The sequence below is a fragment of the Hydra viridissima genome, unplaced genomic scaffold (genome assembly GCF_058129835.1).
Source record: "Hydra viridissima isolate aposymbiotic clone 2 unplaced genomic scaffold, HvirCarnegie_v1 scaffold_10, whole genome shotgun sequence".
Lineage (NCBI taxonomy): Eukaryota > Metazoa > Cnidaria > Hydrozoa > Anthoathecata > Hydridae > Hydra > Hydra viridissima.
In genome coordinates, this window is record NW_028324309.1 from 3,211,060 (window position 1) to 3,231,948 (window position 20,889).

Below are 20,889 nucleotides of genomic sequence, written 5' to 3' on the forward strand. Positions count from 1 at the left end.
TTTTGAAATTTTACACTTTCTAAAGCGTCAAAGAAACCTCTCTTGATAAAGTTTGAGAAGAAAACTTCAGAAAAAAACGGTGCATTTCTTTATAAAACAACCATATTTCTATGAAGGTTAATGTGTTCTTTTCCATAAAAAAACCCTCTCTCGGCTCTCTATGCTGGCCCTTGATCATTGTTTTTCTTGTTAAATAATGTTCAATTATATCAAAAATTTAATTTAATAACATTATACGATTAGTTCTTGAAAAAACGTATGGCTTTTCCTCGCCCTAACGCTTTGTATGACTTTCGCTAATACCTGAAAATGAGATCTCTATTCGCAAGGGTTAGAAACTTTCAGCTACCGTTAAATTAGAAGCAAGGAATTTTCAAAAGTTTTATTTGAATTTAACTGCTTAAGAAGGACAGAAATTATTCCCATGCGATTTTCTTTGACGCGCGTTTAATAGCAGTTCAAGTTAATGCGTAGGGTTTGCAAGTCTGGTTATAATTAGCAATAGCGTTGCAATATAAAGCATCGTTTCGATAAATGTTAAGTATTGATGCATATCGAGAAGGCTAAACTAAAATATAAGTAAATAACTCAATTTATTCTCGAATGTGAACAACAAGAATAATAATTAGCTAAAACCTTTCTATAATTAGTAATCTTTTTGTTCATACTTGAAGGGTATTTGGTACAAATAAACTCAATTTAAAATTGCAATAATTTATTTATTTTTATTTTTTAGAACTAAAGCTAAAATATAAATATAAGAAGATAAAATGCTAATGTTTTAAACAGTCGTACTTTTTAGTTAAAATTTTCATCAGTTCGTTATCAAGTTAGGTTGAACACATGAACTTTCCCCATAATGCTCTTTCAAGAAATCAAACAAATCTCTTTTACCTAAAGTAAAATATAGAAATAAGATATCTTTACTAGAGATGTGCCGGGTACCCGGTTCGGACCCGGGGACCCGGCAAATCGGCTGTTTTACCGGGTACCCGGTATCGGCCACTTGTTGCAGTACCCGGCACCGGGTATCTTCTTTTTTATCTTAAAATGATTTTTCTTTTAGTTTCTAACAATAAACTTCAACCAATAAACTTCTTGATATAATTCTAAGAGCGTTATGTAGTTGATAACCACAAAGTTCTATTAACTTAAAGCAATCTCACTTAAAATATTTTTTAATATATTTTTGCAAAAAAATTTATACGAATACAAAAACTGTAACGCTAAATAAAACAATTTGAGAATACGAATAAAATGAATGGGGTTAAAAAATATTTAATAGCTTCTTTTTATTCTGTTAGAACACAAGATAGTTTTTCTTCTTTCGAATGCCGATAGCGCTTTTCATTTGAAGCGCATTTCGAGCGTATTGTTAAAAAAATTATCGTTTTATATAAAATAATCGAAAACGTACGATATCTAACGTACTTTCATTATCTTTATAGAAATTTTATTTGAAAGAAAAATTATGAATAAAAATAGTATAGCATGGAAGTTTTTTGATATAAGCACGACTCCTCATATGAGCAAGTGCAAACTATGTGATAGTTTAGTTACGAGAGGAGGAAAATCTTTAAAGTCTTATGGAACTACAGCAATGGTAAAACATTTGCGTTTAAAGCACTCCAAAGAGTTTGAACTTGCGGGAAAAAAAAAGGCTCAATCATTTCCGTCTATTTCTGAAACCTCAGTTGCTTCTACCACCAATACAGTACAAAGTAACATTATTCATGCTTTAAACAAAAAAAAATTATGGAATATTGATGACCACAGATCTATTCGAATCCATAAAATAATAGGCAAACTTATCACATTGGATATTCAGCCATTTTCTATTGTTGAAGATACGGGATTTAATGAACTGATTAAAGATGCTTACCCCAATTACAAATTACCATGTAGAACATATTTCAGCCAAAACGTAATCCCTAGCATGTATGATGAACTATTTGAAGATATAAAAATAAAAATCTCCGCGACAAACTATTTGTCTTTGACGACAGATATCTGGACAGCGGATACTGCGAAAATCGCATTCTTAAGCATTACTGGACATTGGATAGATCCAACTAAATTTTCCCAAGAAACTGCTGTTCTTCGAGTAATTCATTTTCCGGAAAATCACACAGGTGTTCATATAAAAGAGTATTTACAAAAAGGTTTAGAATCTTTTAAAATCCCGCTAAGCAAAATTCATCTTATTGTTACCGATAATGCAAGCAATATGAAGGCTGCAGTAAAAAACATTGGAATGACATCAATTCCATGCTTTATCCATACTTTGCAGCTATGTATTCATGACTCAACATTTAGCCAAACAACCATCAAGGAAATTTTAACTTTATGCAGAGGAATAACGACCCATTTTAATCATTCACCAATAGCATGTGCAAAATTAAAATCAATTCAGCAGCAATTAAGTACTGAACCTCACAAAATGAAACAAGATGTTCCAACCCGCTGGAACAGTTCATTTGAAATGCTACAAAGAACGTTTGAACAAAAAGTTCCTTTGGCCACTTATGCAGCAGAGTTTGATGAAATTAAACTTCCTACTAATTATCAATGGGGAATAGTCGAAAAACTTGTTTACATTCTTGCTCCAAAACTTAACAAAAAAATGTGGTAGGAGGGACGAAACTTGCGCAATAATTATACCATCTGTTCTTGCATTAAAAGTTTTATTACAAAAAGCTTCATCAAGTGATAAATACGCTGGGATTATGACGATGATTGATGAACTAATAAAATCTGTTACCAAAAGACTTGATAAATTTTTGCTTAATAAAATGTTATGTGTATCAACATTTTTGGATCCACGATATAAATTACTTTATCAACATGCAGATGAAAATGTTATTATAGAGTGGGTTGAAGAAGCATGGAAAGAAATGCAAGGAGCGCAAGATGTTGTTGACTCTGACTTCGACGATGTTGCAATAGTAAAAGCTCCAGCCTCTACTGGATTCATTAGCATTGATGATTGTTTTAAAGATGTAGCTTTTATGAGAACTGGAAGAAAGCAGAGTGAAAAACGTTCCGAGGCAGAAAGAGAACTAATAGATATTGAAGTTGCTGACATAATTAAGAAGCAAACAATATTAAGGTCTGCAATTACTCAAGAAATAGACAACTATTTATCTCTGCCTCTTTTAGAAAATACAGGTTGTTCGTTTTTGTGGTGGAGTAAATGTGGAATGCAATTTGAAAAACTTAAAAAGATGGCATTAAAATATCTTACAGCACCTCCGTCATCAATAGAAAGTGAAAGGTTATTTAGTGCTGGTGGGGACATATACGAAGCAACAAGGAGCAGACTAAAAGCAGATAACGGAGAATACCTAATGTTTGTTCATTACAATCTAAAGTTAATAAAACAATTAAAATAAGATACAGCAAATAAGTGTTGTTTAAGTTTTTTTTATTTGTTTAAATTTGTTTTATTTTAATCACACTACAGTTGAGAAAGTCTACCTTTTTTTGCAATTCTTTGTCTCTCTTAATCTTTTAATTTCCCTAATAAAACTTTCAGTGGCGGAACTTCAAATTTTGCCCCCTTCCATACAAAATATTATTTAGGCCCGAACCAACAGGAGAGAAAAATGATTTTAAACTAAGTATAGTTATTAAAAAACTGTTGCACAACTTTTAAAAAAATTTAGGCCCCTACAACTCAGGCCCCTCACCCTGCATTGCGAGGTTTTGCTAAATGGTAGTTCCGCCACATAACTTTTGGTTAGTTAGCGTAAAAAGCGTATTTTGTGTGAATAGTTCATCGCTAGAGATTTCACAGGTTTGTATTCCAACTTTTAAAAAAATGGACTCGGTGCCGGGTACCCGGAATCTGACCCGGTTTTTCAGGCGGGTACCCGGAATCGGAGACTCGGCATAAACTGGTTCCGGCACATCACTAATCTTTACTGCTAGCTCAATCAACTGCAAAAAAAGTGTTATAAGTCCTATTTTTTTCATGATGTAATTGGCAATAAATGCCTTTAAATATCTCATTTCATTGTTATATATCTTTTATTCACAAAGTGCATAGGAAGTTTATCTAAAATTATATATAAATATATAGTTGCAAATTAATTTAGTCAGAAACTTTAGATAGAACTATGATTTTAAAATAATGCTTTTTAATAACTTTTTATACTAAGGATTATGTTTCAGATTATTTAAAACAATCAAAAGCATAATCCTAAAGGAATGACGCATAATTCAATAATCAAAGTCTGTTGGTGTGACAGAATAACGGAGAAAGTTTTCAATATCTTTAATGCTGCGTTGAAACTATTTTTGACTAGATATGCCGGATTTGACTTGTTTTGAAACTGTTTTTTTTTTTCAAAAAAGTTGATTTTTAATCAGCTATAATCACATTCAGAAATACAGTTGTAATTTAGTGGCGTAACAACAATTATGCTGAGATAATTAGGGAATTTGCCACTGAATATATGAACAAGGCTAAGTGATCCAAAAAAAAATTATTTTTTTTGTTTGTTTTTATTTTTGTAACTTAGTAAACTACGTGAAAACAGGTGACAGATCTTGTTAATTTGAAGCATGTTGCAAATGCCATTCATATGAAATCAATTTCTGTTTGCAAAGTTGCACATAACAGAAGCTAAAGTAAAAATTGAACTATACTTTAATGAAAAATGAAAAGAATTTTAAAAAAATAATTAAACATCGTTTTTGACGCTTTGGCTTCAATGTTCAACTAAAATCTATTGTTGCGTTTACTTTTTATTACAAACTCTTTTATATCTGAAAATATTTTAAACTTTTTCAATTATTAGAAAGACCTACAGTGAATTGCGCGCATATGTTAATACGTATATTGAAAAATATACGCAATGAACAAATTTTCGTCGATTGAGAATTATAGGGTTCTATGTGATGTTTTTTTAGTTTAGAGAAAATCGACTTTAAACTTTTGTATCTTCTTCCTATGGAAACGTTAATAGAATTTCGGACAAATTTTTGTCCAAAATGATTGTATACTTTCTCTAATGCTATAACTAAGTTAAAAAGGAATTAGATGAAATATTTTGTAAACTGAGCAATACTTTTGATTTCAGTTAGAACGTTTTCTACAATAGTAACGTATTTTTTGTTAGAATTAAAAGGTTCTACAAGAAATATTTGTGGGATATAGGCCATATTTAAGAAAAAAAATAAAGCAAGAGACAACATTAAAAAACTAAAACATTGAATATTTTGTTAATAATAAGAAAAAATAAGAACATCTGAAAAAATAAAGTTTAAGTATCTAAATATTTTAACAAATTTTTATAACATTTTCATAATATTCCTTATCTTGTAAAGGCATAAATTTTAGCATGTCTTTCAGATCATTCTTTTTTTTTTTCTGTAATAGCACTTTGATTAAACTTGAAAAGAATACCTGGTTTAGGCAAAGTAAACATAACATTCTTTTTAACTTCTTTATCTTTTTTTCTAGTATATTTTTCAGGTGGCTTTACATTGATTGTATGAAACATTTTATTTGAATAAGAAACTTTATACCCAACAAGAGGTGCACATTTAATTTGGAGTGATGTTATATTTGAAAGTGGCACTTTTTTAAATAAAAATTTGTTTGCAACATTTTGGAAATCTTTAAAATCCTCTGACTGCATTTAAATAATTGTGAATGGTTTTTTCCTGTTTACTGTAAGTAAAAGTCTCATTAATCAAATTAGTGAGTAAAATTCAGAAGACTGCAGTGTTTTTTCAATTTGACTGTGCATGTTATCAACATCCTGAACTGCAGAATGCCCTGGTACACTGTACTTCATTGTAATATCTTCAACTAGTTGGTGCTGAGTCAGAAAATAAATCATGGCAGTTGTCATAATTGAGTTGTGGTTTTGAGGAACACAACTATCACTCCAAGTAATGTAATGTTTAGCTTCAGGAAATGTTTTTGCAACATCATCAAAAATTTTAATAAGTCTGCTTGCAAGATAATTACCTGTTCTTCCTGAAGTTACTTCTGGCCAAACAACACAGTACTTCTTAATAGTTTTGTTAGATTTAACATGTGCTGTCAGATTGTAAACATTTAGTTTTCTTTTGTAGAAAAAGCTACTTATTTCAGCTTTCGGACACTGAACAACATTTTGAAGATCAAAACTAATTACTACTAAATCAACCAGCTCATTGTTATGGTCATATGTTTTTTCTTCACGCATTGCTATTTTTTCCTGCAAATGAACTTGCTGTACCTCTTCCATAGTGTTATCAAGTTTATTATTTTCTTTTGCTACTTTATAGGCTTCACAAGCATCACACCTGTCCTTTTTTGGTTTATGGAAACTTAAATTAAACTGAGTATTAAATATAAATCTAAAGTAAGACTCTTTAACTTTTTTTACTTCTTCCTCACTATTCGTTTCGATGTACAGCTGATACATCTTTTTTAAATTCAAATTTGAGGGTAAGTACTGTCGGGTGCTTGAAGACCTGCAATAGTGACTATCAACTGTTGGAAATGAACTTATGAAGTGAATTACTTTATTTTTTATTTCATCTGTAACCACTCTTTTAGTATGCTTACCCCTCATATCTGCTTTTGGCGTACCATTCAACGGATCCTTCTTTTCATGCACATTGTAAATAATTTTTTGACTAATACATAGTGTTTGTATCCAAAAAGTTTTGCAAACTCTGATTTCTTCATTTGCTACAACAAAAAAATATTGAAAGGAATAATGTCTTTTTGAAAAACCTTCTTTAGTCTGACGAGCTGTTATATTACGTCTTGTAGAACTTAAAATGAAAAAGTTTTGCCTATCTTTGTCCATATTGTAGTATGACTGTTTAATAAAAATTCTCTGCTCAAAGGTAAGTTTAGCGTTGCATTTATACTTGCAGTTTTCTTTATATGTTTTTAAAATCTTTTTTGATGAAATTATCTTTTAGTACTGCTAACATAAGACTCTCCAGACTGGCATAATTTCTTACGTTTATTCATTTTCCATTTTTCTGGTTGTCTAGATCTCTTTTTATTTGTTTTTTTACTACTTGTTACGAGAAGACCATCTTTACCAAATCTATAAAAGATATTATAATGTAGAAAAGACAAAATTTTGAAAATTAACTAAACATTGAGATTATAAAAAGTAACCTTTGCAATCAAGAAAACATAATTTTGACAATAATCTTGAGTATTAAGTTATAAATTACACATAAATGACAAAAACACAATATAAAAATACCAATATAGTAATACATCAGATAAAATTGTTATGGGAAAGGTGTACTCTTAATGATTCTTTTTATTTTAACTTACCTTGCTTTTTCCGTTTGATTATCTGGATGCTGCGGAGACAAAGAAGATTCCAGAGAACAAACAACGGTGTTGAACGAAATACCTCTACTATAAAACAGAATGACATTCAGTTAATGACTATAGAAAAAAAGTAAAACTTAAAAACAGTACAAAAAAAAATAAATTTGTACTTTATTCGGTAAAAAATTATAAGGTTATTCAAATTTAAGCATTTGTGGTCTAAATTCGATCTCTTTTTGTTTATAAGTAAACGTTGTAATTAAATTAAATTTATAAAAACTTTACTCATTTGACTCTATTGCAATTTTCATCAATTGAATCATCATTGATATTGGATGAAAAATTCTGATTAAAGTCTTCATTAATTGCATTTAAAACATCTTGCGAAAGATAATTTCTTATTTTTGCGAGCAGCCATCTTTTATTTAAAACTTGAAATAAATTGGTTGTTTATGCCGATAGAACCTTCTAGCACAAACAATTTCTGAGGAACTTAACAATTGACCTTGTCATAAATAAACGTCCTTATAATTCCAAAACGAGGCTTAGATTGTACCGTTTGTAAACAAATCAAATGTCTTCTAATAAAAAAAACCTATAAGAAAATCATCTGGCAAGCAATGTGCTGCCTATAATTGCTTTAATCGAAGCTATATTATCGAATTTAGAGAATAAAAGGCTTCTGGCATTAAATTCTTTCATTTTCCGAAAGATAAAAATAACGTTTTTCTTTGGTGCAACTTGATAAAGCGTAAAAATGGTTTAGATTTAGTGTTACTAGCTCATCATATTTATGCTGCTCTCGTTTTAAATTGCAGGACATTTTAAAAGCTGCTGGAGGTACTAGATGCACTTTAAGAAAAGGTGCTAAACCATCACTTCATAGCTGGAATAATTTTAAAGCTAGTGAAAAAGAAAGAAAATCACCAGGTTATAGACAATCTCCCCAAAAAAGTATAGTTTTGCCTGACAATGATGTTCTTAACAAAACAAGCAGTAGCTCAAATAGAGATTCACTCCTTTATAGAAAATTAAGCATGAAGCAGTTGCAAAATGAAAATAAGAAAATAAAAGAAACAATAGCTAATGAAGGAAATAAATTTGTTGAGCATGTTCTCTCATGTGATAAAGAATTAAAACATTACACAGGATTTCCGAATCGAAAAACATTAGATGCAGTTTTTATATATCTTGACTCCAGAGAAAATGGAGAAACTTTATCTTATTCAATAGTAAGCATTCAAAAGAAAATGAAAATAGAAGGAGAAATCAAATTATATTACCTTTAGAAGCATCTTTATTAACATTAGTGCGATTAAGAAAAAATTATGATATTAGACATTTAACATTTCTTTTTTCAGTATGTGAAGGAACTGTAAGTAACACTGTTATAACATGGTTGAACTTTATGTACATAAAGCTGGGTAGCCTTAGCATATGGCATTTGTTAACTCAAATAAAACAAAATATGCCTCAGTAAATGAAGGATAAATTTCCCAATGTTAAATGCATCATTAATTGTCTTGAAATAAAAGTAGCTGTGCCTTAATCATTGACTGTACATAAATTGTTCTATTCTGACTATAAAAGTCACACATCTATAAAGATTTTAGTTGGCATTGACCCAGGAGGTGGTTTTACTTTTATATCTGCTGCTTACCCCGGGAGTATATCAGATAAAGAAATAACCATTAAGAGTGGACTTTTAAATCCAAATTTATGGAATCATGGTGAAGAAGTTATGGCAGATAGAGGTTTTACTATCCAAGATTATTTAAGTCCATTTGGAGTTAAATTAATCATTCCATCATTTCTTCAAAATCGCGAACAATTCACTGAAACAGAGGTGATACAAAGTCAGCAAATTGCAAGTGAACATATTCATGTTGAGAGATTGATTCAAAGACTAAAATGTTTTCATATATTCAATAGAGTTATTCCTCTAAACATGATTGGTTCTCTCAATCAAATAGTTACAGTTTGTGGAATTTTAACTAACTTTCATGAGCCTATTATAAAAAACGCATAGAAACTAATTGATAAAAATGTGTTGAGACAATAAAAAAAATTTGACATTGAATTTAACTATTATATATATCATAAATAACTACAAATACATTCCTTTTATATATATATATATATATATATATATATATATATATATATATATATATATATATATATATATATATATAATTTTTTGTCATAAATTTATAAATGCATATACTGTAAAATAGATTCTGCAAATTTCAATAAAATATTTGTCTTCAAATTAAAGTATTGTTGTTTATTTTTTCAATTATTTTGTCCAACATATAGTTGAAGTAAAAGTCTAATAAACACAAAATCACACCATGTTTGTGTTGTTAATCCAAGTTGCATTTGGATTTGATCATAATAACTATAGTTTTTGTTTATTAAAATTTTATTATTAGATATATCAAAAATTATATATGGATTTTTCGCTACAAAACATATATCTTTTGGGTCCAGGTTACTGTATTCTTCGCTGCACTTAATTTCTATTATTCCACAATCATTATCACACTTTACTTTCCTATCAGGTGATGCACCCAAAACAAAATTTTTTTCATCAAGTACCAAACCACATGGTTCTACATCTAGTTTATAGTCAGAGGATTTCATAAAGTTTTCATAATACTTTAACGCTATAGGTTCATAATATTTACCATAGGAAAGTTTATATGAAATAATATTGTTTAGCTTAGTTTTGTTTTCACCATGGACAAGTTTGTGTGCCAAACTTTTAAATCCTTTTGGAGATTTGTTCTCTACCTTATTACATAAAGATGCAGTGAATCGATTCCTTCTGTAATCAATTTACCTATTAATTAACCTATTTCTTTTGAAGAAATTTCATTTGTGTTTAAAGATGATAACATTATCTTGTTAAAATAACAAATAAAGCTCAAGATTAAAAGAAACAGATAGCCTAAGCAATGAAATATTTTGTTTGTTTACTAACGGTACAACCTAAGCCTCGATTTGAAACGCGGACGTTTATTTATGAAAAGGTCTATTCTGAACGATTGCTACAAAACCCTGCGTTGCAATTGGAACTTTTATCAAAAACTTGTTCAAATCTGGAGATTTTTATAAAGGGTTTTAACAGATGATAGATATTGTCTACACCATCATGATTATGTTTACAACTCATTTTTTTCCAAAAAGTCAGTTAGAACCCTATAATTCTCAATCGACGAAATATCGCTTTACTCCTCTTTATTTAGGTTTGATTAAGAAAACTTCTTCTTAACATTATGTAACAGTAAACTCAAGTCACACCCAGGTGTTTTTAATTCGATGTCTTCAAACTGCATTTATTCATATTAAATAGCTGTGACAGAAACTTATTTTCTTAAAAACATGACCATCTGCATCTTTTTAAACTCGTTGTAATAGACCATGTTACAACTATATTTGAATTGTTTAATGATTCGTTAATACATCATCGCAAACTTTGAAACTTATAATCAAGTTATTGATACAGAGGCTTAAGAATTTTATAAACTTATAATAAAGTTATTGATACAGAGGCTTAAGATTAAAATGAACCATCTATAAAATATTGTCAAAAAACAAACCTTATTTGCCAAAATCCCGTAAATATTCATTGAATTAATTAGTCTCCATTAAATCGACCGAAAATGGGACGGTGTTTTTATCCATATTTTCAACAAGTTTCAACTGGTTTTTTTGTGAAGCGTTCTTTACTTAAAATCACAACAAGTGCACAAATGAAATGTTTTAGCGCATCTAAGCTTTTAAAAAAACTGCTGCTAATGTTGAACCTGGCAGTCTTTTATTGGTCAAAGTTTGTGAAAAAATTTTAAACAAATGCATAAGGAAATCAAGATAAGGAATGAAGGTTGAAAAACCATTGAGGAAACCGAGAATTATATTCTCTACTTTGCAAATTATCGCAAAGTTTTGCAAAGCAACAAATTAAAAATCATATAAAATCACCGAACATTAAGATGTGTTTAGCAAAGAATTTTATTTCATTTGAAGCTGTAAAAAGTTTAATATTAGTATTTAAATTTATTTTTAATTCAACATTATGATGTGAATAGGAGGACGAAAGCTCTTTAAATATCTTCAATTGTCTCTTCCCGATTTCAAAAAAGATATTTTAAATAATATTCCAATCACATTCTAAATCAATAGAATATTTTTGGAAAAAACTCTATAGATTATGGCGTTTTACCCCTTAATAATATTGTTGTTATTGCTTTTATTAATATTAGTGCTATAATCATTTTCTTAATTATTATCATTATAATGTAATAATAAATATTATTACTATTATTAATATTATAAGTATATTGATTATACCCATTTATGTTTTTTCATTATTATTATTATTACTATTTTTTAATTATTATCAATTTTTAATTATTGTTAGTATTATAGTTATATTAGTATTATCGCATTTTCAACTTTAATACTTGATTTCCAGTTCTCTTTGAAATTTACTTTCATAATTTACCGGTTTGAAATTAAATTTTTTTACTTAATTTTAAACAAATAGTTTTAAAATTTTGTTTGCTATTAATTTTTCAATAAAATTTAATTTTTTTTCTATTACAAAACGACGGTTAGCTCATTTTGTAATAGAAAATGGCTCTGCTAGTTTTACGTAAGTAAGTTTGTCGGTAAGAGCCATTTAAGAGGTCTCACAGATTTAAGAGGAAAAACAGAAAAAAGCGACTAAAATAGAAATAATAAGACGGAGTTTGGAAGGAAAACAACACTTCCAATAAAAGCATCAAATAGGAAGAAAAATTATAAAAGTGCAACTTAAGTCAACATACTCTTAAAAAAGTGCTACTTTTAACTAGTATTTTTTTCTTTTTTAACAGACATTCAAACGTTAGACTCGCTACTAAAATTTTTTTATTCTGTGCTAGCTTAGCAAAGCCTGTTGTAATAAGAAAATTAGTTATTAAAATTTGTTTTGGTGGAATTAGGTGCTCTGCTTAATTATAACTTTTTTACTTTTTACCAGAGCTGGGAGCCGCTCATTTTTTTTGAAGTCGATATCCAATTGTCCGACACTCGAGTTTCTAATCCGATATCAATAGACCGATATTTTTTTGATTTGTCGGTCCGATTATCGACAGTCCGATAGCCCGATAGCTCTAAAAATGTAAAAGCTTTTTTTTATTTTTTTTTTTACTCATTTTAATAAAAGTACACTTTTTGCTAAGTTTTTCAAAATTGAAAAAATAGATTTAGATTTGTAATGAGTGCACTAACTTACGTACATTGTTTAACAAATACAGTACAAAAAAAAATTAGCCATAAATTGAATTGATTTTTTTAATATAAAAAGTACCGGAAATTTTATTCCACCAGTCCAATAGTCTAAGTCCGATACAAATGTTAGTCCGATAGTCCGATACTTTTTCTTAGTCCGATACTAGCGGATTATCGGAAAATCAGAACTTTATCGAAAATTGCCCACCTTTGCCTTTTACATTTAGCTTCTAAGTTCCAAGATTTCAGACTTTTTAAGTTACTTATTTATAAAAAAAAATATTTCTATCATCTCTTTGAAGTATTTACTAAATTAAGAGTTACATACCCTTATAAATATGCAAAATGATTTTGTTATGTAAAAATAATGATTTGCAAAAAGATTCTAATCTTTTTCTTCAATGGATTTGGGAAAGTAATTAGTTTTCTTCACGTTTCAAAAAAACTTTAAAAAAAAAGAAGGGAATTCTGCTCTCATTCTATTGCGGAAAATTCTCTCTATTAACCTTTTGATAGTAGCTCTTATTCCGTCACTTGGTGATCTTCCGTGACTTGATCAAATTTGGAAAACGTTATTTAACACGTTGACCGCCGTGTCAGTCACCGGTGGCCGACACCGGGGTATTCCAATTGAGCCGCGTCCGCCACCGGTGGCCGACACAACATATTAACTTTAGCTTGTCATTCTGCCCACCGGTGGGGGACATAAAAAAACACAAAAATCACTTCAAAAATATCTCAAAACAAATGAAATACTTTTATTTTGACCTATTCTATTTAAATTAAACCTAAAACGTGAAAATAATTTTTAGACGTTTTACGAAAATCCTATTGGCCGTCAACGTGTTAAAGTTTTAAACCATATATCAGATTTATACCATTATCTTTAGAAAACATATATCATACCATATTACCTTCTAAAACAGTATGATTTGTGGTTTATAAAATTGTTTTTGTGTTATAAAAATACAGGTTGCAAATTTATATGCTAAAGGTAATTCCATACTTTTTCTTTATTAACAAAACCGTAGTTTTGAGAAAACTCTCCTTGAAAAATTTTATTTACAGTTTTATCATTTTTGTAGAAAATCGTTTTCTTTCTCCTCTTCTTCTCGTTGTCATTATCTAATTCTCATTATCAATTCAGAATACCAAAATTGTCATTTATTACGTTTTTGTTTACAATCTTGATGTTTCAAGGAAGATATAGCAGTAGCTTTAAGTTTTGGAGTAGTAAAAATGTTTTAGGGAAAATGTCCTAAGAAAGTTAATGTCTCACGCAGATGAAAAAGTTTTTGCGCAATTAATAAATATACACTAGAATCGAAGATTGCAACACAAATATCAGGTTTTGTTTTAGGTGACACTATCTTCCGGGGTATGACCGAGTTACCGTGGTGTTTCAAACAGACTACAGAACTTCTAAGTCATATGACCTACACCACTAATAACGCCAACCACTAGGCTAAAATGAGCACAATATTTTTGAAGCAAAGAGATTTAATTAGAGGACATCCTTAGTTAATTTTTGTTTAAACAACTCTCTTTTTCTACTTCTACTCATCCTTAAAACATTCAATGATCATCTTAAACGTCATCATTTCATAACATCAAAAAATTTTACATTTTAAATATTATCTAAATAAATTTAAAATGTTGAATCAGATATTTAAAGACATTGAATTTTTATCAAGTCTATTATTATGAAGTCCATTCAGCGTTTGCAGAACTTCTGAAATACATTAAAGTAAAAACTAATTTATTCAAAATAATATCGATTAAAAAAACAAAAGATATAAACAAATTTCTAGATAAAGGGTCGTATAATTTTTTTTAAAGAAAAATCTTTGGATCAAAAGAGAGCATTTGCATGATATGAGCACGATTATACTGTTTCATATGTACTTTTGTATATTTAAATATCTTAGTAGTTTTACTATTCATGAAATAAAAAAAATAGTGATATCTTTAATAAATTATTACAAACTCACAAACTTAATTCAGGAAGTAGTTTTATTACTGGAAAAACGTGACAATATATAGTGTCATATATAGGTATATATATATGTAGGTATATATATATGTAGGTATATACATTTGTAGGTATATATATATATATATATATATATATATATATATATATATATATATATATATATATATATATATATATATATATATATATATATATATATATATATATACACCCACTTATGTATATGCGCAATATATTGGGAGAACGATTCTATAACTATTGGTCCACTAATAGAAACAGAAAAGAAAACATTAACGAAGCCATTGATAGCACCTTGATCCTTAACACATGAAAAAGAGCAAACTTTTAAGTTAAACAAAATACCTCTAAAAATGCAAAAAAACAAAATAAAATTCATGATCTTGATAAAGAACTAAAGCAAAAACAAATAGAATCAACCAGTATAAAAATAAACTCACTCCAGCAATAGCAAAAATACAAACAAAAAGATCATGAAGTAAAAATGGAAAACTGCCCAAAAAAATGTCAGTTATGTTTTTGAAATAACAACACAACAAACTTACTGTATTTGAGGATAACTATTTTTACACAACATCAGATCAAATTTTTTTTTGGAATGTTCTTATTCATACTTTGTTTTAAAGAGAAATTAGTTTTTGATATATAATAATAATCTGAAATATAAAATGTGATTCTTTTGAAGTAAACAGCGGTATAAACATTTGCAAATATTGTTTTTGTTATTAAACTTTTATCAATAAATAGACACACAAACAAAAATTTAAAAAAGAAAAGTAGTCTACAAATTTCTCTTTGTTTCTCCTAAAATATCTCTTGTGAATGCTTCAGCGACATCTTCTTCATTGCTATTTTGATAATTTATTCCGTTATTCCCTCCAATTCATCATAGGAACCCTTAAATTTGGAAAAACCTAAATAATAGTTGATAAGTATAAATACTTTCTTTCTTAAAGAAAATTTAATATTTTTAAGAAATAGCAAAATGCAAATATCCATGAAAACTTATGATCGCCTTTGCTGAATTATCAAAGTATCAGCTTCTGCAGGAAACTATGTGCTGATATCTATTGTTAGCAATTTCAATGGAAATTTTTTTATCTGCTCAACAAACAGTTGAATGGTTAACTTTCAACTCCTCCCAATCTCCTTTTACTCTCTAAAAGAGTTTACTGAATTGAATCAAACCATACAATTTTAAATATAAAGTACTGTTTATTGTTACTTGATTATATTGTTACTTGTTGTTGTAAAATAATTTTATTTAAAAACATAATATAAAACCTACCATTACAAGGTCCATTTGTCTGATTCCATTTCTTGAATATCTACTCCCTTGAATCAGTAGCATAAAACCAAAATGCAATAGCCAGTTGTTGTACAGATAAAAGAAGGCACACTTGATTGTTTACAATTTTTTTAATAATGTCATTAGCTAACATTTACAAGATTTCTTTTGAAAATGTGTATCACCTTTAAATTCAGTATTGTTAAAGACTTCTAAAGGATTGGCTCTGTCAATAAAGGTTGTTATGTGATTTGGCATATTTCTTATTCTTCTTTACCATCACCATCATCATCTTCTTCTTCTACCTCTAAAATGCAGCTTATACCAATTCATTTTTGAATGTTTTAAAATAAATGTCATTTTTTTTATAATTGTTATAATTAAACTAACTCTTCTTATGAACTCTCTTTTACTACCTTTAACACGTATCACTTCTTTGCATAAAGGGAACATTTTATTAGTAAATAGAATTTTTATTAATGCTATTTTTAATAAACGTGACTAAATCAAAAGCCTTGTGGAAATGGGACATTTGAATACAATTAAGCAAAAAGGCTGTTTATTATCTTAAAAGTGAAAGATCTTAATTTGTTGTTAGCAACTTAAAATACTTAGATGTTCGACATTTCAAAATGGAAATAAGCAATGATAACGGCATAATAAATATGACACATTGGATCATAACGAACGACCTACAAGATGTTTTAAAAAACACACGTTTTGAAACTGATAATAACCAGTGTTCTGTAATGAATTCATCTAAAAATATGTTTTCACAATATAACCTTCTAAACTAATTACGTAGGTATTCATTAGTAACTTCTTTTACTCGGTAAGAACTGGTTATAGTAAAGTTTTGAACGCATCTATAAAACGATCATGGCGGTTTGTTTGCTTGCTTTTTTTTTTTTCTTTTTCTCAAGATGAATTTTAAGTCTGGTCTGAACCAGACTAAAAAAAAATGACTTGAACTTCCAAAAACTCTCGTTTTTCCAGTTTGACTTCAGTTCAAGTCCGCTTCTTGGGACTTAAGTTCGCCTTAAGCAGCTCAAATCGTACTTCAATTTTGAAGCTCATCTTCTAATTTGAAGTTCGGTTCTTGCGTTTCACCACTAATTTGCCACCATTAACTTGTAACACTGAATATATATATATATATATATATATATATATATATATATATATATATATATATATATATATATATATATATATATATATATATATATATATATATATATATATATTCAGTGTTACAATGACATACAACCCTTAAAGGAAAAATTTAAAGGGAATACTCAGAAGATATGAAATCGCTTATTTATCATGAACATTTGAAGGCAAATTATCACATTTCAATTTATCTTCTCACAAAGTTTTTACATGCATTAAATGTAGAATGAAATAAAATGTTTATTAATTATTAATTGATAAATTATGTTTTTTTTTTTATTTATCACCCACTTCTAGAAAAGGCGAAACGAAAAACAACCAAACTCAAATGAACCTTAAAATAATTCTTTAAAAGAACGTTTTTATGGAACGCATCAACTTAATTCTTCCGAAAAAAAAGGCGTTATTTTATAAAAATTAAACATTCGACAAAATAATTTCCTGTTTCTCAAAAGTAACTGGTTTCTTTTGGATTTTCATGTTAAACCATCATGGAGGTTTATCATACATTTTGCACGTGTTTAAACGAATTATGTTGGCACGTTTTTACTGAACTGGAAGTGTTTAACAAGTTTTGTAACTTGTTCATCTTGTTACCACAGTTTTCTTCAAGAATGCTGTTCCAATGACAATATTACTTAGTCACGCCTATTTGCTTCAGATATCAAGTTATATTTTGTTGAGTTGGGTAGCACTCTCGTATCATTTACTATTTCGTTCATACATATTCAGGATTAATACTAAACACTTAGCCATTTGTCTAAATGGCTGACCCTGTTGATTTAGAAAGAAAAACGGTGAGTCTTTTTAAAATTAGTGTTACTTTTTTGTTGAACATTAACAAAGTTTTTTTGAATAGAAGTTAGGTTATCTTCCAAGCTAAGTTTGAATTAAAAAAAAAGAAAAAGATAGATATAGATGTTATACAAAGATCATTAATTTGTGTTTAATTTCATTGAAATACCAAATAAATTTCTCTAAAAATCATTATATGCTCACTTAACATTCATTAAATTAAAATGGTGTGTTTTGTAAAAGTATTTAAATTTAACATAAAAATTATTCCTTAAGTATTATGGTTACTTAAGACTTACTGTTATAAATTTGTCAATTTTTAAAAAGTTTATTTTTAAGAATTTACAAATTTATAATAGTAATAGTTTTTTATTAGCTGTCTTTTTGTTTTACAGAAAAGAGTGCAATGGTGATACATCTTAAAGTTTGTTTTGCTCTTATATCCATAACATTACCAACTTTCAGTAGGTAATGATGTGGATATAAGAGCCAAATACAAAAAAGTAGCAGAAATTCCATTGAATTCAACAAATAAATATCAAATCTCTATTCATTAGCAACCTGATGATTCAAGATATCTTCTTGTAATGTAAGGTGCACCTAAAAGAATATTGGAAAGATGTTCAACAATTCTTATTAATGGTGCTGAACATGCTTTGGGTGATGATTTTAAGAAACCTTACAACCACGCTTATGATGAATTAGTTTTGTTGGTCTACTAAGTATGATTGACCCTCCTCAAGCTGCTGTGTCTGATGCAGTTAGCAAGTGCAGGAGTGCTGGTATATTTTCAAATAAATATTCTATTATTAGTGATCTGTTTTTAGATTTTTTCTATGCTTTTATTTAACCACTAAGTTTCATTTAGGTTTAGTGTAATTAGTGCATAACACTGAAGGCAATTAGGATGCTGAAATATCAGTATCCTCACACACTGTACCAGTATCTGGTATATATTTAAATCATACTTCTATGTAAAAGAGAGGTGTTCAAAAAAGCATAAAATGGCTGATCATTTTTTCTAGAACCATCAACTTTTCTTTATTTTAGTATTTTTTAATTTATAAAATTAAATAGAAAAAAATTTAAAGTATTAGATTACAGAAAATTTAATTTCTGCAAGCTCTATTTTATTTGTGCAACCTCTATTTTATTTTGTTATAGGTATTAAAGTTATCATGGTGACTGGTGATTATCCAATTACAGCTAAAGCAATTGCAAAAGGCGTTGGAATCATCTCAGATGGGAATGAAACTGTAGAAGATATAGCACAGCGTCTGAACATACCAATAGATGAAGTCAATAAACGTGAAGCTAGAGCCTGTGTTGTTCATGGATGTATGTAACTAAATGTATTTAAAATGATCTAAAATTATTTTTTACTGCAGTTTTTAAAATCAAAAACTTTCTTTATCCGAAGCTCAATTAAAAGACATATCCCAAAACGATTTGGATGATATTTTAAGACACCACACTGAAATAGTGTTTGCACGGACTTCACCACAACAAAAGTTGATCATTGTTGAAGGTTGTCAACGCCTTGGTGCTATTGTTGCTGTCACTGGTGATGGTGTTAATGACTCACCTGCATTAAAAAAAACTGATATTGGTAAGTTTTCTGTGATGCATATGATGCTCTTTTCTTATGTATTTTTAGTTTAGCTTGAAAAGCTTAATTTACTTGTACTTCTTGTAGGTGTTGCTATGGGAATCGCAGGATCAGATGTTTCTAAACAAGCTGCTGATATGATCTTGTTAGATGATAATTTTGCTTCGATTGTAACTGGTGTTGAAGAAGGGCGCCTTATATTTGATAACTTAAAAAAGTCAATCGCCTACACTTTGACTAGTAATATTCCTCAAATATCCCCTTTTCTCTTGTATATTTTATTTGGGATTCCATTGCCATTGGGAACTGTGACTATACTTTGCATCGATCTTGGTACTGATATGGTTCCTGCCATCTCGTTGGCTTATGAAAAGGCTGAAAGTGACATTATGAAGCGTAAACCACGGGATCCCTTGCAAGATAAACTTGTCAACGAGCGCCTTATCAGTTTCGCATATGGCATGGTTGGCATGCTGCAGGTTAGTTTTTTTTATAGTGTACTGGAATATCTTGTTTTTAAGAACTTGTATTGTTCACTGTTTTTGCACAGGTTTTTTTTTATTTATGGCTACTTATTAGCATGATGAATATAGAACTCACTTTCTAACATCAGTTTTTTTACGTTTTCGTATATTACAGGCCACTGCTGGTTTCTTTACATACTTTGTAATCATGGGTGAAAACGGCTTTTTGCCGTCATACTTGTTTGGAATTCGAACTAGATGGGATGATCCGAAACTTAACAACCTTGCTGACTCCTATGGAAGTGAATGGACTTATTCACAGCGTAAAGAGCTAACATGCCAAACAGCTTTCTTTGTAACCATTGTGGTTGTGCAATGGGCAGATCTTATTATCAGTAAAACTAGAAGGCTCTCTCTTTTTCATCAAGGGATGAGGTATGCTAAACAATTTTTAAAAGCAAAAATCCTGTAGGTTATTTCTATTAGTGTTTTAATGAAAATGAGCTTTCTGTCTTAACAGGTTATTTTATCAATTTATGTAACATTCTATTTAGCAATTGGTTTCTAAATTTTGGATTATTCTTTGAGACTGCTCTTGCAGCTTTTCTCCAGTATACTCCTGGAGTAAATATAGGACTTCGTCTACGTCCAATGAACTTTACATGGTGGCTACCTGGGCTTCCATTCAGTTTGTTGATTCTTGTTCTGGATGAAATCAGAAGATACATTTTAAGGAGAAACCCACGAGGTTTGTCATTTTTTAATCTGCAAGTAAGCTTGTGTTTAAAAGTTGCAGTCTAGTAAGTAATACTAATTCTGTTACAGGTTGGGTGGAGAAAGAAACTTTTTATTAGGCGCCTAAACATCGTTGTGTAACGACTGGTGAAGACGTAAAAAGAAGTTTTTCGTGCTGCTTTTATTCTGTAATTTGTATTTTTTTTTTCGAAAAGCTTTTGTCAACTCTTA

The 20,889-nt window shown here is 29.1% G+C and overlaps 4 protein-coding genes and 1 long non-coding RNA gene across 8 annotated transcripts; 3 read left to right on the forward strand and 2 right to left on the reverse strand.

Annotated features, from left to right (window-relative positions):
* The first annotated feature begins 1,471 nt into the window (after positions 1-1,471).
* On the forward strand, positions 1,472-2,632 carry LOC145190642 (zinc finger BED domain-containing protein 4-like). Its single transcript, XM_080067526.2, has one exon. The coding sequence runs from the start codon at positions 1,472-1,474 to the stop codon at positions 2,630-2,632; it is 1,161 nt and encodes a 386-aa protein (XP_079923652.2).
* Positions 2,633-4,787: 2,155 nt separating this feature from the next.
* On the reverse strand, positions 4,788-11,041 carry LOC145202366 (uncharacterized). 4 transcript variants are annotated; one of them, XM_090100864.1, is made up of 3 exons: positions 10,906-11,041; positions 7,301-7,387; positions 4,788-7,061 (listed from the first exon to the last, which is right to left on the reverse strand). In XM_090100864.1, exon 3 carries the CDS (start codon positions 6,810-6,812, stop codon positions 5,700-5,702), a length of 1,113 nt encoding a protein of 370 aa, XP_089956990.1. In that variant the 5' UTR covers positions 6,813-7,061; positions 7,301-7,387; positions 10,906-11,041; the 3' UTR covers positions 4,788-5,699. The 4 variants fall into 4 exon arrangements, with proteins under 4 accessions (XP_089956990.1, XP_089956988.1, XP_089956989.1 ...); XM_090100862.1 differs by lacking the exon at positions 10,906-11,041 and adding an exon at positions 7,586-7,854; XM_090100863.1 differs by lacking the exon at positions 10,906-11,041 and adding an exon at positions 7,471-7,597.
* On the forward strand, positions 7,753-8,765 carry LOC149882643 (uncharacterized). Its single transcript, XM_090100935.1, has 3 exons — positions 7,753-7,771; positions 7,969-8,023; positions 8,067-8,765. The coding sequence occupies exons 1-3, from the start codon at positions 7,753-7,755 to the stop codon at positions 8,587-8,589; spliced, it is 597 nt and encodes a 198-aa protein (XP_089957061.1). The 3' UTR covers positions 8,590-8,765.
* Positions 11,042-14,866: 3,825 nt separating the features above from the next.
* Positions 14,867-16,723, reverse strand: LOC149882644 (uncharacterized). Its single transcript, XR_016456641.1, has 2 exons — positions 15,883-16,723; positions 14,867-15,508 (listed from the first exon to the last, which is right to left on the reverse strand). It is a non-coding gene; the product is annotated as an uncharacterized LOC149882644 (long non-coding RNA).
* Positions 16,724-17,352: 629 nt separating this feature from the next.
* LOC149882645 (sodium/potassium-transporting ATPase subunit alpha-like) lies at positions 17,353-20,889 on the forward strand. Its single transcript, XM_090101224.1, has 8 exons — positions 17,353-17,852; positions 18,246-18,632; positions 19,015-19,188; positions 19,271-19,459; positions 19,547-19,938; positions 20,099-20,358; positions 20,478-20,671; positions 20,749-20,889. The coding sequence occupies exons 2-8, from the start codon at positions 18,575-18,577 to the stop codon at positions 20,775-20,777; spliced, it is 1,296 nt and encodes a 431-aa protein (XP_089957350.1). The 5' UTR covers positions 17,353-17,852; positions 18,246-18,574; the 3' UTR covers positions 20,778-20,889.

Coding starts and splice junctions, on each gene's coding strand:
- LOC145190642 (XM_080067526.2), top strand. CDS start 1,472: ATGAATAAAAATAGTATAGCATGGAAGTTTTTTGATATAAGCACGACT.
- LOC145202366 (XM_090100864.1), bottom strand. CDS start 6,812: ATGGACAAAGATAGGCAAAACTTTTTCATTTTAAGTTCTACAAGACGT.
- LOC149882643 (XM_090100935.1), top strand. Junction 8,024..8,066: donor TTCCGAAAGATAAAAATAAC/GTTTTTCTTTGG, acceptor AAAATGGTTTAG/ATTTAGTGTTACTAGCTCAT.
- LOC149882645 (XM_090101224.1), top strand. CDS start 18,575: ATGATTGACCCTCCTCAAGCTGCTGTGTCTGATGCAGTTAGCAAGTGC. Junction 19,939..20,098: donor GCATGGTTGGCATGCTGCAG/GTTAGTTTTTTT, acceptor CGTATATTACAG/GCCACTGCTGGTTTCTTTAC. Junction 20,359..20,477: donor CTTTTTCATCAAGGGATGAG/GTATGCTAAACA, acceptor CATTCTATTTAG/CAATTGGTTTCTAAATTTTG.